General features: G+C 36.9%; 1 protein-coding gene across 23 annotated transcripts in view; it reads right to left on the bottom strand.

Annotated features, from left to right (window-relative positions):
* The window catches only part of LMO7 (LIM domain 7), a 188,922-nt gene that overhangs the window by 56,709 nt on the left and 117,696 nt on the right, over nucleotides 1-14,517 (bottom strand). For all 23 annotated transcript variants that reach the window (XM_074329373.1, XM_074329376.1, XM_074329372.1 and 20 more), the window contains 2 exons: nucleotides 4,111-4,141; nucleotides 3,194-3,307 (listed from right to left, as the gene is read on the bottom strand). In XM_074329373.1, the coding sequence (XP_074185474.1) occupies nucleotides 3,194-3,307; nucleotides 4,111-4,141 (145 nt within the window). The remainder of the gene's footprint in view (nucleotides 1-3,193; nucleotides 3,308-4,110; nucleotides 4,142-14,517) is intronic.

The raw sequence follows: 14,517 nt of genomic DNA, 5'->3' as shown, positions 1-14,517 counted from the left end.
ACTAACTTTCCTCTATGAAAGTAAATAGCAAAATGCAACTGGACTTTTTAAAATTAGAATTTAAGTAAAATTTATGAAGCCCTTAGCACAGTCCTGATACATAGGAAAAATCAATGAATAGCTAGTAACTATATTTTTTTGATATGGTGAATGCAACTCTGTCATTACAGTAAAAATCAGGAATGTTACTTTCAGATTAGCTTACTAAAGCAGACACACTTTGAATAACCTAGGAATTCCTAACAACCAAAGGTAATATGTGAACCTTGATTAAATCAAGAATCACAAAAAAGAAAAAAAAGCTATAAAACAGAGTTGGGAGATAATTGGGAAGCTCTGAATATAGACTGGATATTAGACAATGGGGAATTTTTATGAATTTTCTTAAGTATAATACACATCATGGCTATATAGAAGAATCTCCACATACCAAAAACAAAAAAACATTTTTACTCTTAAGAGACACATACTGATTATTTAGGCGTAAGATCTCTGCAATTCTCCTTGAAATGCTGAAGTAAATAAAACACGGATAGCTATATAAATAGATATATCAATATGGGAAATTTTTAATAATTGAATCAGAAGGTACATAGCTGGGTATTTGTTGTACTTACTATTCTTTCAACTTTTAATTACGAACACTCTCAACATACGACAAAGTTGACAAAAGAATGTTGTAATGAATAATCAACAACTGTCTTAGGCAAACTTTTGGCTAAGACTGGATGTGTCAATTCATAGTTGAATCAAGCAGTTGAAGCACCAGTAGGTTAAGTAGATTTATGTGAAATTTTATATGCTTTGGATGCCAGACACCCTGGTGTTAGAGTTGACATCCTGCCATGAAAATGCAGGCACCTACTTTGCATCCTATTTCCAAGCAGATGGGCAAGCTGGGACTAATGGTGGTACCACAAAATATTCTCAAAATATAAAAAGATCCCCCGAGCTCCAGCGCTAAGTGCTATTAAGAATAAAGGGGGACCACATGACAAAATAGATAGATGATAGACAGATAGATAGAGAGATAGATAGCTATAGATATAGATATATAGATATAAAGATTTAAATTAAGTAAATCTTTTGATCTGTCAGGTTTCTTGGACATGTACTTGTTGAAGTCTTAGGGTTCTCAACACACAGTGAGATGATTTTTTGACCTCATAAATGTTAACGTTATTTATAACAGGCCACCGCAGTTGTAAAAGAACATGAGGCTGGCCCTGGTGCCTGGTTATTTGGGACTTCACTCTGCCAAGTCACATAAACTGAGTCACCTCCAACTTACAGGGCGACTCAGGGGCAACAGCTTACCCCAAGTAACTTTTAACTGATATCTTGGATTCAGCATTAAGCACTATCTACTTAAGGGGGAAAATGTGAGGAGCAGAATGGCTTTGATTTTAAAAGAACAGCTGTAAAAGACAGATCATATGTTCACACACTTCTTATGGTGATCCCCACTCTATAACAACAGAATGGAACCACAACTATAGTTTTAACTATCAAAATTGTTTTACCTATTCTGATTTTACTTACACCGGTGGAAGGAAACAGCCTTTAATTAAGCATTCCCAGCACAAACACTGTACCAGCATTATCCAGCCTGAGTCAGACTGCCATAAAAAGGACCAATGGCTATTAAAAGAACACTAATGTGCCAGGTGGATACTAGAATAACTGGGGGGAGTCACTGAATAAATTATATAAATGTCTAACCACTATGCTGTCCACCTGAAACTAATACATAATAATACTGAATGTCAACTGTAATTGAAAAAAATTAAATTAAATTAAATTAATTAAAAGAACACTAATATCGGAGCCCAAGTACCACATTGTTTTTAACTGGATGTTTTCTTAGCTGAAATAATTAAGGCAAAGCTCTGATCCTGCCCAAAGCCCCCTGCTCATTCCTCCATCGGTCATACCCTCCTCCACTGCAGTGAGTGACCTATCTGCTCATTTGTCTCCAACAATTGTGCTATATGAGGATACGTCATTTGCCTTGGGTGTTTTCCCAACACCTGATACAAGGCTCTCGCATGATAATATCTCAACTATTACCCAAAGTAACTGTTTCAAGGAATCTGATAAAGTGCTATCAACTCTTCACAATTCAAAAATAATAAAAATCGAAAGGGAATACTTGAACCTTCTAGACTATGCAATCCCATCTTTCTACAAGGTATGTGCCTAGGCTCAAGCAAAACTATTTAAAGATCAGAAGAGATGTAAGGCAAGGTGATCATTTCCATCCTGATCTAAAATTTCTATCTTCCAATCATGGTAAGTAACATTACATCCTTACAACGTGCCAGAGACCAATACTAAATGCCAGATTGGTACATTATCATTTAACCAGCATAGTAAACCCATGGGACAACTACTATTAATTAGATGGTGATAGATTATTTTGACTACATATTGTCTTCTGAGCACTTTAAATTCCCCTGCATAATTATCCCCTTGGAGAAGTTAATTTTCTCATTTGGATCTTATAAATGAAGATTTGGCAGAACTACAGTCAGACCTGGCATTCAACTCTCCTCAAACCATCCTTAAACGTTCAAAATCTGCAACATTGATTCCAGGATATGAAGGACTAGAAATGAGTTTAAAACAAAGGAGTCTAACTTTTAAAAAATCCTTATCACGTGTCATGTAACAGCATTCATGACTCTTTGGGAAACAGAAGCAGTACAGAAGAATTGTGCAGATATTGAAGTGTAGGCATTAGAGATAACCATCCATGACAAAAAGAAATGAAGATAAAGAAATTGAGTGGATTCCACACATTTTAACAGCCCTGAAGGACCTTTCTACTGCAGGTTGAATTCATAATAAATATAGAAAGAGTTAAGATATGCAAAGTGTCTAAGAAAAGAAAGGAGTAAGTATGTCATAGAATTACCCAGAATTAAGAGACAAATACCTGTACCTATATACTATACCCTGGACACTGCTCTGAAATACTCATTCACTGACTCCCTCGCGGCAGCATACAAAGCCAGCAAAGGAATAACAATCTTCTCTCCTCAGCCTAGTCTAGACCAGAGCAAAGACAGTCAGAGCCTCCATATTTCAATAGAAGAGAAGAATGAAGAGAAGGGGAAAGAAAACAGAAAAGGGGGAGGGAGGTGGAGGAAAAAACAGTAGTAGTCATTTCATACAGATGTAGTTTCCTTACCTTAGTCAGAGCTTGTCCTAAAAGATTCTCGAATGCTTTCAAATTAAGATATGGACCATTATAGTAGGGGTTACTTTGTGCTTTTCTTCCCAGCCAGTACAATGTTATTAAAACCTTTAAAAAAAAAAATTCCATGAAACAAAACGATCAGTCTATTTATAGCAACTAATTGCAAGCTCAAATGCAGGTGAGCACTGTAGATAGCATCTCTATTTACAGTAGATTATCTTCTAATTTGGGAAACAGAAGAGTCAAAAATGTTATGTATTCTTCCTAAATTTTTGTCTCTAAGCACGTTCTCAGACCAAGAGCCCAGAACCCAACAGGTACCGGTATTCATACATTCTACTAATACGTATGAAAAAGGAAAAAAAATTACAAGAGGAAAATAAATTAAATTTTTAAAGGAATCAATATTCTTTCAACAACAAACTTATAAAATGGACCCTTAAAATCAATAATTCTCAGCTTCTTTAAGGATATTGAACTCTTCTGTTTTTAATAAGCTGTCACATTTTTAGAAGTTCATCTAATACATGTAGAAAATTACAGATATTATGTAAGTCTTCACTGAGCAAATACCCAGAGCTCTTAAATATTCACTGTTTTTCCTTACATCTGATTTGGTGGTTTCGACTTGCTTCCCTAAAAATCCTAAAGTGTGTTCATTGCCTTTACCACATACTAACATGCAAGGAACCACTTTCTAAGTTTAACATATTACCATGAAGATAGAAAATAAATGTTTTAACGATATTTAAACATATTTAGAGTTTGTGATGGTTGGTTTCTAGCAAAATTTTCATTAGAAAAAGGATATAAAAAGGGGATAGATAATATATCAGATATTTTTAGATCCCACTGCCTTACTACAGAGAAAGTAAAAAGAAATTAATATTCTATTAAACATAGCTCACATTTTTCACTCTTCTATCAGTCTCTTCTTGCCTGTAAAGAAAAAAGAGGAAACACCTATTAATATCTATGAAACTTAAATTATTAATTATTAATTAGAAACTCATTTTTGTTCTAAAGTTCTATGAATATTAATACTACCTGGTATTACACTGCATATTATCCAGTAGAATTTTTCCACATTCATTGATTTCATTAAATATAATGGTCATTTTTCTATAAAAAGGTTTTCTCATTATTCGATTCACTACAGTCTGATATTTTAAATGCATTTTTTGTAATTGTTTTCAATGTTTAAACCCAATCAAAAGGGGGAAAAGAGGAAAAAAGGTGTGCTCATGGCAGAAAAAAAAAATCAGGAAACAGGAGGGGGAAAAGAAACAGTTTTGCAGTGAGTTCTCTTTTCCATTGCCCACGGGTGTTTTTCACCCAAAGTTCCCCAGAGCAAACTGCTCAGAGACCAAGACCCACCGATGCTGAGAAGTATAGTTTAAAAAATAGCCGTGAATCTTTGCCTGAAGAGATTTTACTCTATTACAAGAATTACGGGTTTTTTCCCCCCTGCCTATACAAGGACATGATATTCATGGGAGAAGTTAAAAATTGGCAGATGTCACCACAATGTTGAAGAAGCAACAACATGAGTTAATTAACAAAGGGATGGGTTGCCATAAAATAATGTGCTTCCCATCGTCAGAGACATTTAAAACAGGATGCGAATTCAGAGAGACATTAGAAGCCAGAGCTAGATGACCTCTAAAAAAGCTTTTCAATCTAAGAGTCTACAAGTAGTATATTTGTAAGATAAAATATACACACACGTTATGTGTAAGACATATATAAAACACATATAAGACATAGAGCGACAAAAAGAAAAAGGGGAAAGAATGAGCAACACAAATATTTAATTTAGCTTTCAAAGAATCAATGTGATGGCTGTGACCATTCCTTTCCATAAAACAAACATGAACTGAAATGAACCTAAGAACAACATATACCGCCCTCTACCCCTAAAACAGCAAATCAAAACTAAAATTCACAAGCTTTCACATTACTGCAGAAATGGAAATTGGCACAACTACCTTAACCCTTAGAACATTTGGTAGCATCTATCCTAGCTGAATGTATGCATATTGAATAACCCAGTAATTCTATTCCTAGGGACTCAACAGAAGTGCTTACATGCATTCACCAGAAGGCCTATGTGAGAATGTTTATAGAAGCACCATTCATTACAGAATACACTGGAAGCTACACATATTTCTTTAACAGTAGAATGGATAAATTATGGGATATTCACATAATGAAATACTATATGGCGTTGAGAGCAAACAACCTGCAACTGTATACACCAATGTGGTTCACACTCACAAATGGTAAACAGAAGAATCCAGACACAAAGAGTACAGATTGTTAGTATTCATTCATAAGAGAACAAATGCACAAGTGCAAAAACAGGCAAAACAAAGATATGTGTTAGAAGCCAGGACAGTGGTTATCCTTGCGGGGTAGCATGGTAGAAATGATTGAAAGAATGTGGGGGTTCCGAGGGCACTGATAATTTCTCATATTTTGATCTTGAAGCTGACTACCTACGTGTGTTCCATCTCTAAAGTCTTTGAACTGTACACTTACGTGTACATTATATTTCAAGAAAGTAAATACATAGAATTTCACAGCCCAAGAGCTCAAATCCTAGCTTATCTCTTGATTAAAAAAGAAAATCATCTTATAAGAATTAACAACACTTAATTCTTGAAGTAGCCAATGAGGGGGGAAATCACTAGAAACTAACAATGAAAAATAGCACATAGAGTTGTAAAACATATAACTTCTTTTTAGATTAATGACCAACATAGATACCTCAGATATTAAATTAGCCAAAGCACAAAAGAATCAGCAATACTCAATGCAAAGGACACATGAGGCTGAAAAGTCACCACCCTATTAAAAATGGTATGCTCTACGTTGAATGTTATCATAAGCACACTAAGGGCAAAAGGAAAAGCGGAGCTCTCTCGAACCCCAGACTTCCTTTTCACAGCCCTCTATAAAGGTTTCTAATCCAACACACTCATTTGCTATTTACTTTGTATTACAATAATCACTTTAAATACAAGGTATGCCCTATTGTGTAATAAACACAACAATCAGTGACCTTAGCACTATAACCTCTCACTCACTTTACATTCCTTTCCAAATATGAGCATTTATAACGTGCTCCTGAACATGATACATAGGCCAGCCAAATTAGTGTCCTATCACTAAAATGCAGTGCCAGGAATTCAAGCAGTCAGTGATCTGCTGGAGTCATTAGAGGCCACTCTTTGACACACAACAAACACATCCCACTGCATGGAAGTTAGTCACCAGGTGGCTCCTTTTTGCCTGTTATGGCCAGGGCACAATCCCAAGGCCTTTTAATAGAAAAAGCACAAGGGCAGAGGGGAAGCTTATGGTAACACAAGACTCTCCTTCAGCCAGCCAAGTTACTATCCATCCCATCAGAACCAAAATTACGGCAGTCCTATCTTTCCAAGTTGGCTACTTCCTCCACAACGAATACTTCGAGAGCTGACTTAGCAAAACACCAAGTTTAAGAGCATGGGCTTTGTAGCAGATCTGGGTCCCACAGCTATTTTCACCTTGGCAATGTACTTGACTCTCAAATTTTCAGTTTCCTTCTGGAGAAACTGGTAATAAACTCCCCTCATTCAGTAGATTAGGTGGAAAACCGTACACAGGTGCTTAGCAGAGTCCCTAGCCTCAGGGCAAGCACTCATCAGGAAGTTATCACTAGACTGTAAGCGTTGGGAAGGCAGGGCCCATCTCATTTGCCATGCCACCTATAAAGGCTTCCTCGTGAAGCCAAGTGGGGCCCCAGTATTTAAAATTGCAGCCAGCCTGCCTGACGTTCCCATTTCTCATCCCAGTTTTATTTTTGTATTTATAACCACCTACTGCATGCATCCACTTAACTGTCTCTCCCCACCAGCATCCAAAAGGATTTCTGTGGTTTTGTTTACTATCCTATCCTACGTGAATTAGGACAGGGTCTGCCGCCTGACCAGCACATAAAAACATTTCATTCAAAGTGCCTAGCACAGTACATGGCACACAGATGCTCTCAAATATTCATTGCATGCATTTATTTCGCTTACAGAAAAGTAAGTTAGCAAGAGCAAGCCTGAAATGACAAAAGCTCGGGAGAGTCCACATAAATATGTATATGAGGTAAAAGAATAGTGAAATTGCTATAGCTCACTTAAAACATTCAATTTTGACTCAAATTGTATTGATACTAATAATAGGGCTTCTTTTTTTAAAGCTATTTTCTTTAAAATCAAAATAAAAGGGAATTCTTTACCATCATACATCAATAACCTAAAAAAGGCACAGACTCAAAAAACAAAGACCAGCTTCAAAGTGTTCAGTGCAAAGATGAAGTGCTAGTCTCTGCAATGAAAAAGAGTCCCAGCAGAGCTCTGAAAGACAAAGGCCAAAGAATTCAAGCCTGCCTTGAAACCCAAATTTAACAGAAAAAGGAGCTGAAACATTAATAGTTTGAAAAAAATGACATGGAATATGTTGCCAGCTTTCTCTGTGTATCATACACAAATTTTTAAATTCAAGAAATAGCAAGTATAACATTGATATAATCTTCCACTCTGTTAATGGAACAGCTCTGGTAATTTATTTGCTACCTAACAAAGGGCCAGAAGATACATACCCATCACAACCTCAGCACTTTGTGCCAGAGGTCAGGAAGAAAAGAGCCACCAATTCTTTATGTGAGCCCATCAGTAAATACATCCATCTGTAACCATCTTCTCCTAACAGCTGTCAGGTATACTTAGAACCAGGAAGCTCTAGGTCTGATACTTTCTTTATTCAAAGCTATTTTATAATTCCAGTACAAATTATCAATGAAGAAGCACCATCTCTAACCCAAGGACCAGGAAAACAAAACCCATGTAGAAGCTCTGGCTCCCAGCAGGAGATCCCATGCCAGGTCGCTTCCCTGAGAAGGCAGCTTGGCTAAGAGCAAAGGTGGCTCTGAGGTCAGAGTTCCTGGGTGTGAATTAGGGTTCCATTTTTACTAGCTGTGAGAACTCGGTCATGTTATTGAACTCTGTGCCTCCATAGTCTCACCTGGGAACAGCGTACCAGTCTCATTAAATAAGAAATTAAATAAGAAATTTTAAAAGTGCTTATCCAGTAAAGGAGACATTTCAAAACTATCCTCCAATTATCCATCTCAACCAAACAGTATGGGAGAAGGGAAGTGGCTGGAGGACAGTTGAGCTTCCCCAACAGAACGTTTTTCCCCCAGGAAAGGCATCTCTGTGAAGCACAATTCAAGACGCTTATTTCATGTTATGTTTTCCTTGCCCTCTTGCCATGGAAGAATTTGAACAAGAAATTATTTCCAGAATAAGGGCAAACAACAAAACCAGGCGAGCTGGTGTGGTATTATTGTCACTGGCCAAAACTTCACATTGACACAAAGCCAGGTCTCTTTACCCATCCATTGTCTAGAAGGAACTGCTTTGGCCAACACCCTTAAATTTTGCAAAAGCTCAAAATTTGAAGGAAAAAATAAAACATGCCTACAGGGCCAAAATCTATCTCCCTCATATCAGAGAGCATATTTTGGGAACAAAGTGTTAAAGGATGAGACTATAGTGTCATTATAGTTTGGTACAACCAGTTATGCTCAGGCTTCATCAAAAATACTTCCAAATATCTTCCACCCACCACAGATTTTCCTAGTCTCCTCACGTGGACTGCAGAGAGCTGGAACCATACTTGACTCATGGTTGTAACCCAGGAATCAACCCCAGGTCTCGCTAAGAGCAACCAAGCATTCAAATATTCATGTACAAATTACCTAAAGCCACTCACAGGGCCAGGCCGACAGATCAAGACAGAAATGGAGGACATTTTCTCTCAAATAAGATAAAAGCTTCATCTTTTGAAACGGAATCCCACTTCTCTTTTTGTGTTCCTCTCCCACATCTTGATACACCTTTTTTTCCCCTCAAATACCAACTTTCTCATTTTCAACACTGCAAGGCCCAATCTCTTCGTGGTTTGCCCCGATATCATAATCCCCTCAGAACTGAAATCTCTGTGCTCCAAAATCATCCTTCCTTCCCAAGTCCCAGCTCCCAATTTGTCCAAGCCAACTTCAGTCAAGATCAAACACAACAATCTTATCGAACCATCGTAGGAGGAAACATGTGATTAAAAACTCCTGCTGGAACTTCTGATAGAGGATTTTTGCCCCAGGTGCCATGGGGGAAGACTTCCCCATTACCGAATAGGTGAAGAGGAGAAAGATAAGAAGTCTGGCCCCACCTGCCACCACCTCTAGCTTCTCTGGCTGACAAGGAATGTGATATTCTACGAGGAACTCAACTATAGCTTCCTACGCCACCGAGTCTCCTCCCTGCCACACACACTCATCCTTCCTTCTGTCCCTAATGCTACATTTCTATAGTCCCTTTTCCTTGGCCCCGAAAAGCTTTATTCCTCAGAACAACTGCTATTGACTGGGTGACTATGTCCCCAGGCATTCACTTCCTGAGGCTACTTCCCAGAGTAAGGCTTGCATTCCTCCGCAGGACCCAACCCTTCTTGAGTTAGTTCTAGCACAGCCCTGCCCTGCCCCTCCCTGGGTGGCACCAGCTGAACTCAATGTTGCCTCTCGGGAAACAGGGGTAGATGTTAGAGAAGCTGGGCTCACACGTTATTTGGTTCCTGTCCAAACCACTAAGTAATCTCTACCCTCCAGTTGTTGCTTATGAAGTCTGGCCACCTGTTCACAACTTTAAAAAAATGTTCAAGAAATGAGGTCCCGAATCATGATTTCATAAGCAGTCACAAGCAGAGAAAGTGTGTACACAGCATCGGCTTTAAATCTGTCAGATACGTATGGGTAAGGGTGGAGGCCTATGTGTGGCGGTGGGAGACCATTGAGACAATTCCACGCAGATGTCCTCCTCGTGGTAGCAGTAGTATCATTTTTATGTATGAAGCAAGACAGTCTGCTTCCAAATGGGTGGAAAGGAGGAATTCTGAGCAACCCTAACGGTACTGAGTGAATTTAAAAAAGAAAAAAAAAACATAGTAATGTGGAAATTTCTAATACTACTGTCTCTAAGAAAAGGGCCTGTTTTTATTTCAAATGTAGGAATCAAAGAAGAAATTTAGGAATGTATCAGACAATGGCTCCTATTTTTATTAACAGAAGTTCTCTGTTTCTATTAATGAAGCTCATCCATTGCATTATGTAAAATAGAGCAAATACTACCCCCTTTCTCTAATGACTATCAAATAGAAGGAAGAAGAGTTGTGTGAATAAAAGAAGTTAAAGATGACTTTTTAGAAAACTGTAGTTATTCTTTCCTTCTCTCAAAAAGTGAGATGCATTTCTTTTTAAAAAATTGAAATTCTTCCTTTCCTCCCACATCCATCCCTCATAATGAAACTATATTCCATTTGACACTCTTCCAGTCATGTTAGACATATGTGACTCATAGCTTTTAATCTGTCATTGCTACAAAATGCAGCTCTACCTGATTGTGAAAACTGTACAAATAACACTTGAAAAAAATAACACTACATCTGGAGATAATTAGTGATCGTAAACAGATCATCTTGATGATCTCTGTATTTACCTATGTGAGAAAGAACTCTTGGAAATTCAACTGTTTTTGCCTAGCAACATAATGCTTCTTCCAAACATGACCAATGAGTAAGTAACCTCTTGTTATAAATAATTTGTTATTAAATTTCACACCCCTCCCACACACTACTAAAAATAGCTAAGTTTCACTTAAAGAGAAAGGAAAACAACACATGCGTTGGACGGCACTAGCACACAGTTCCACTTAAATAATGAAACTGAAGAGTGCTGTTGCACGAGCTGAAATGTGGGTTTTATCTCTAACTCTCCTAACCACAGACTATTTTCATAATTCGTCTTTTCTATTTTACGGAATATGTTTCCTGTTACATAAATCTATTTCACAATTGAGACTCACACATGTACATTCTCTGTTAGATTGCAAACCAGAAACAATTTCTGAATACAGAATTTAGTATCCATTATGTATTCTCTGTGTAGTAAATGGAGTTATGACATTCAATTACATCAATTGTGTTGGGGAGAGGCTACAGGGATGTCAATTATAGACTTAAACATAATTTCACTTCTGTAGGTAACAATGCCAGGTAGCAGCAATGGAAATAGTATTTTAGATATGCTAAGTTTGAGATAATAGACAAAGTAGAAAGATGAAGTAATTGGTAAGTAGACATACAAGTAAAATGGTCAAGCTAGAAATCTAGGTTGGAGATATATCTGGGGAGTTGTCAGCACAGAGATGGAAGGTTAATCATAAAACTAAAATGAGACCACCTACAAAATAAATACAGATAGAGAAGAGGTCTAGGGATTGAGCCCTGAGAAACCTGACACATAAGGGTTAAGAAGTAGAAGGAAAGCCAGCAAAGCAGACAGAGAAGGTCCATCTAGGGTGATGTGAGTGGTGCCAGAGGGAAGGACAGCAAGATGAAGGGAACAAATGGTCAAAAGTGCCGTGAGAGGGAAGACCAGGGCTAAGGAATTTCTATCAGATTATTTTCTTAACTCTTATAATATCTTACATGTATACACAATTACCAATAACTTATCCTCAAAGGAGGGAAAAGAATATTAACATCAACAAAAAATCTTGTCAAAACTACTGATGGTCCTAAAAATACTATTTAGGAGAACACTGAACTAGACATCTCATATGTCCTTCCAAAATTTTGAGCCCATGCTCGGCCAAGTCAATAAAAAATTTGACTATAAGTATAAATCTTTTAGTCCTGAGCACCATGATTTTGGAACAACAATATCATGCCAGGCGAGCTACTTTCAAAGTCAGTGTTTCTCAAACTGCGTATCATGAAACATAAGAAATTGGCAAAATTTTAATAGGACTTAAGGTCAAAAATTTTTGCAAAGGGTTGCACATTTTCTTCTTAAATATACATTATAGCAAATTAAAGTTCTGAGAAGTCCAATAACAAAAGATCTATTTTACTTATACTTTAAAAAATTCACTATTTCATATTTTTGGCACAACTGTTATTAAAATCTTTAAGGGCACTGGTATTAATATTTTCCAATTGTGTTCCATTTAAGTTCACTTTATGCTTAATTATGTAATGTGTATTAATAATTGTCTTTATTAAGAACATTATAGTAGTCATTATGGTGACTATTCTATATTATGTCCTTTAATCCACATAGTGATCTAATGATTTACAGGTTAGGAAACTGGAACTCTAAAAGCTTAAGAAACTTTTGCAAAGTCACAAAACTATTAAGACTTGATGTGAGTGATCCACACTTTCCATAGACTAAGATGTATAGACTAAGACCTTGTTTTAGTATTAGTGCATTCACACTTTCTACCTTAATATATTTTTTTAATAATCTATTTCTTTCTTAATCCTTAAAAATAATTGTCTCTATAATGTCCTGAAATAATTCTCTGACTATTGTTTCAAAGTATTGGTTCAAAACCTGTCTATGGCAACAATAATTTTCAGCCTAAATCTGTCTCCCAAAGAAGCTCCCCAATTACCACCTTTTCTGGCAAATTTTAGACATGTGTTCCACTATCTTGCATACATAACACATTATGGGGTTCCACAGACAGAAAATTACCAAAGCACTTTTTAAAAGATGTCTAAGTAAATGAAATACATCACAATAATTCTCAGAGAGAGAGAACTACAAAGTGTAGATTTCCTGTACTTTACCACTGCTAAGCCTTTATGAGTATGGTTTCTATAAGACAAGTACCCATCAACTATAAACAAGATTATAAATTAAGCACGAACAGGATTAAATGGGAAGATCTTTTGGTTAGTTTCCTGAAGGTACACTTTCTCATCTTAAAAAAAGAAAGCTGTACCTATACCTCTATACCCTTAGGTTTGTGACTATTAAACAAAATGTATTTAAAGTGCCTAGCAAGTAAATACTTATTTCCTTTGGATGCACATCAAAGATCTATGTAAATAAAAAGATGTGAATTGTTATTTGTCAGTTATCATTATACCAATTCCCTAGCTGTAGTTTACATCAAATGTGCTATGTGTGGGTATACTACAAACCCCATATTGTCAAAGTAATGCATAACAAATTATTTTTTCATGCCACACATTCAGAAGTCTCCATTTTTTTTAGAAATAAATTATTCTCCATTGCTCATTTGTTTCAAATTTTTGATTTCCACCATAAGAAAATCAGTACCCCTCCCTCCCCCCTTGAAAAAAATCCCTAGCCCAAGTTTATCGTTAATCACTTTAGTCCTAAATTTTGCCTGTTCTAGATAAGCCTCTCTTTATCTAATGTTTACTGGGGCAATTCCAACATAGAAAAAACTAAATTTTTCACAATTTTATTTAATCCAAAGGTTCATAGGCAATATGAATTTAGAGCTAGATTTCTTGACCCTGGCCATATTAACATTTTGAACCTTACAATTTTTAGTTGTGGGAGATTATCCTGTGCAATGTAGGATGTTAAGCGGCATTCCTGGCCTTATCTACTAGATGCCAGTAGCACTCTCCCCACCCTAGTCAGGATATTCAGAAATATCTCCAGACATTGCTAAATATCCCCTGGCAGGATAGAACTGCCCATGGTTGAGTGTCACTGTTTTAGAGGATCTAAGAATTAAACTACCCTTAATCAAATAAAGCATACTCAAGGTTTCCATGGGCCTAAAATTAGTTGAAAGTGTCATTTAATGACTACAATCTAGAAAAATATATGAAATGCATGAGAGCAAAGCAAACAGCTAAGCAATTACTACACACCTGAGAAGTTAATGAAAAACATTATCAGATCAAAGGGCAAGACCTAGCTCACTGCCTGAATCATAACTGACATTTAGTAATATATGCTAAATGCTGAAAGAATTACAATGAAGCATAGCTAAGGAGCTCAGCATTCTCATTACCTTGGGAAAATGCATGCAAGCCTACTTGTCTCTCAGTTTTAAAGTGGTAAGAAATGATGTGTCAGATCTTTTCTCCATTATAGCTGTATTACATCTCTATTGTGTAGAGCATTCATTATGAACACAAAATGGCCTCTAATAATTCTGATAGTTACATCTTTGACAAAGTGAAAGTCATACCAGAGGATCATATGAAAGGGATACCCAGTGAATGCCCTCACCAGATAACTCCAGATGCAGGGAGGAGTGTGACCATCAGGGTGGCTTTACTGGACTGCAGATGGGTGCACTGTACCCAGTCTTGAGCATAAAATCGGAGCTCTTGACGGCTCATTGCTCAGGATGCACTGACGAGATGAGAGCCGCCTCTGCACACTC

This window comes from Rhinolophus sinicus, linkage group LG04, assembly GCF_036562045.2.
Source record: "Rhinolophus sinicus isolate RSC01 linkage group LG04, ASM3656204v1, whole genome shotgun sequence".
Taxonomy (NCBI): Eukaryota; Metazoa; Chordata; class Mammalia; order Chiroptera; family Rhinolophidae; genus Rhinolophus; species Rhinolophus sinicus.
Note: the sequence above shows the minus strand (reverse complement) of the source record. Positions and strands in the feature narration are given on the sequence as shown.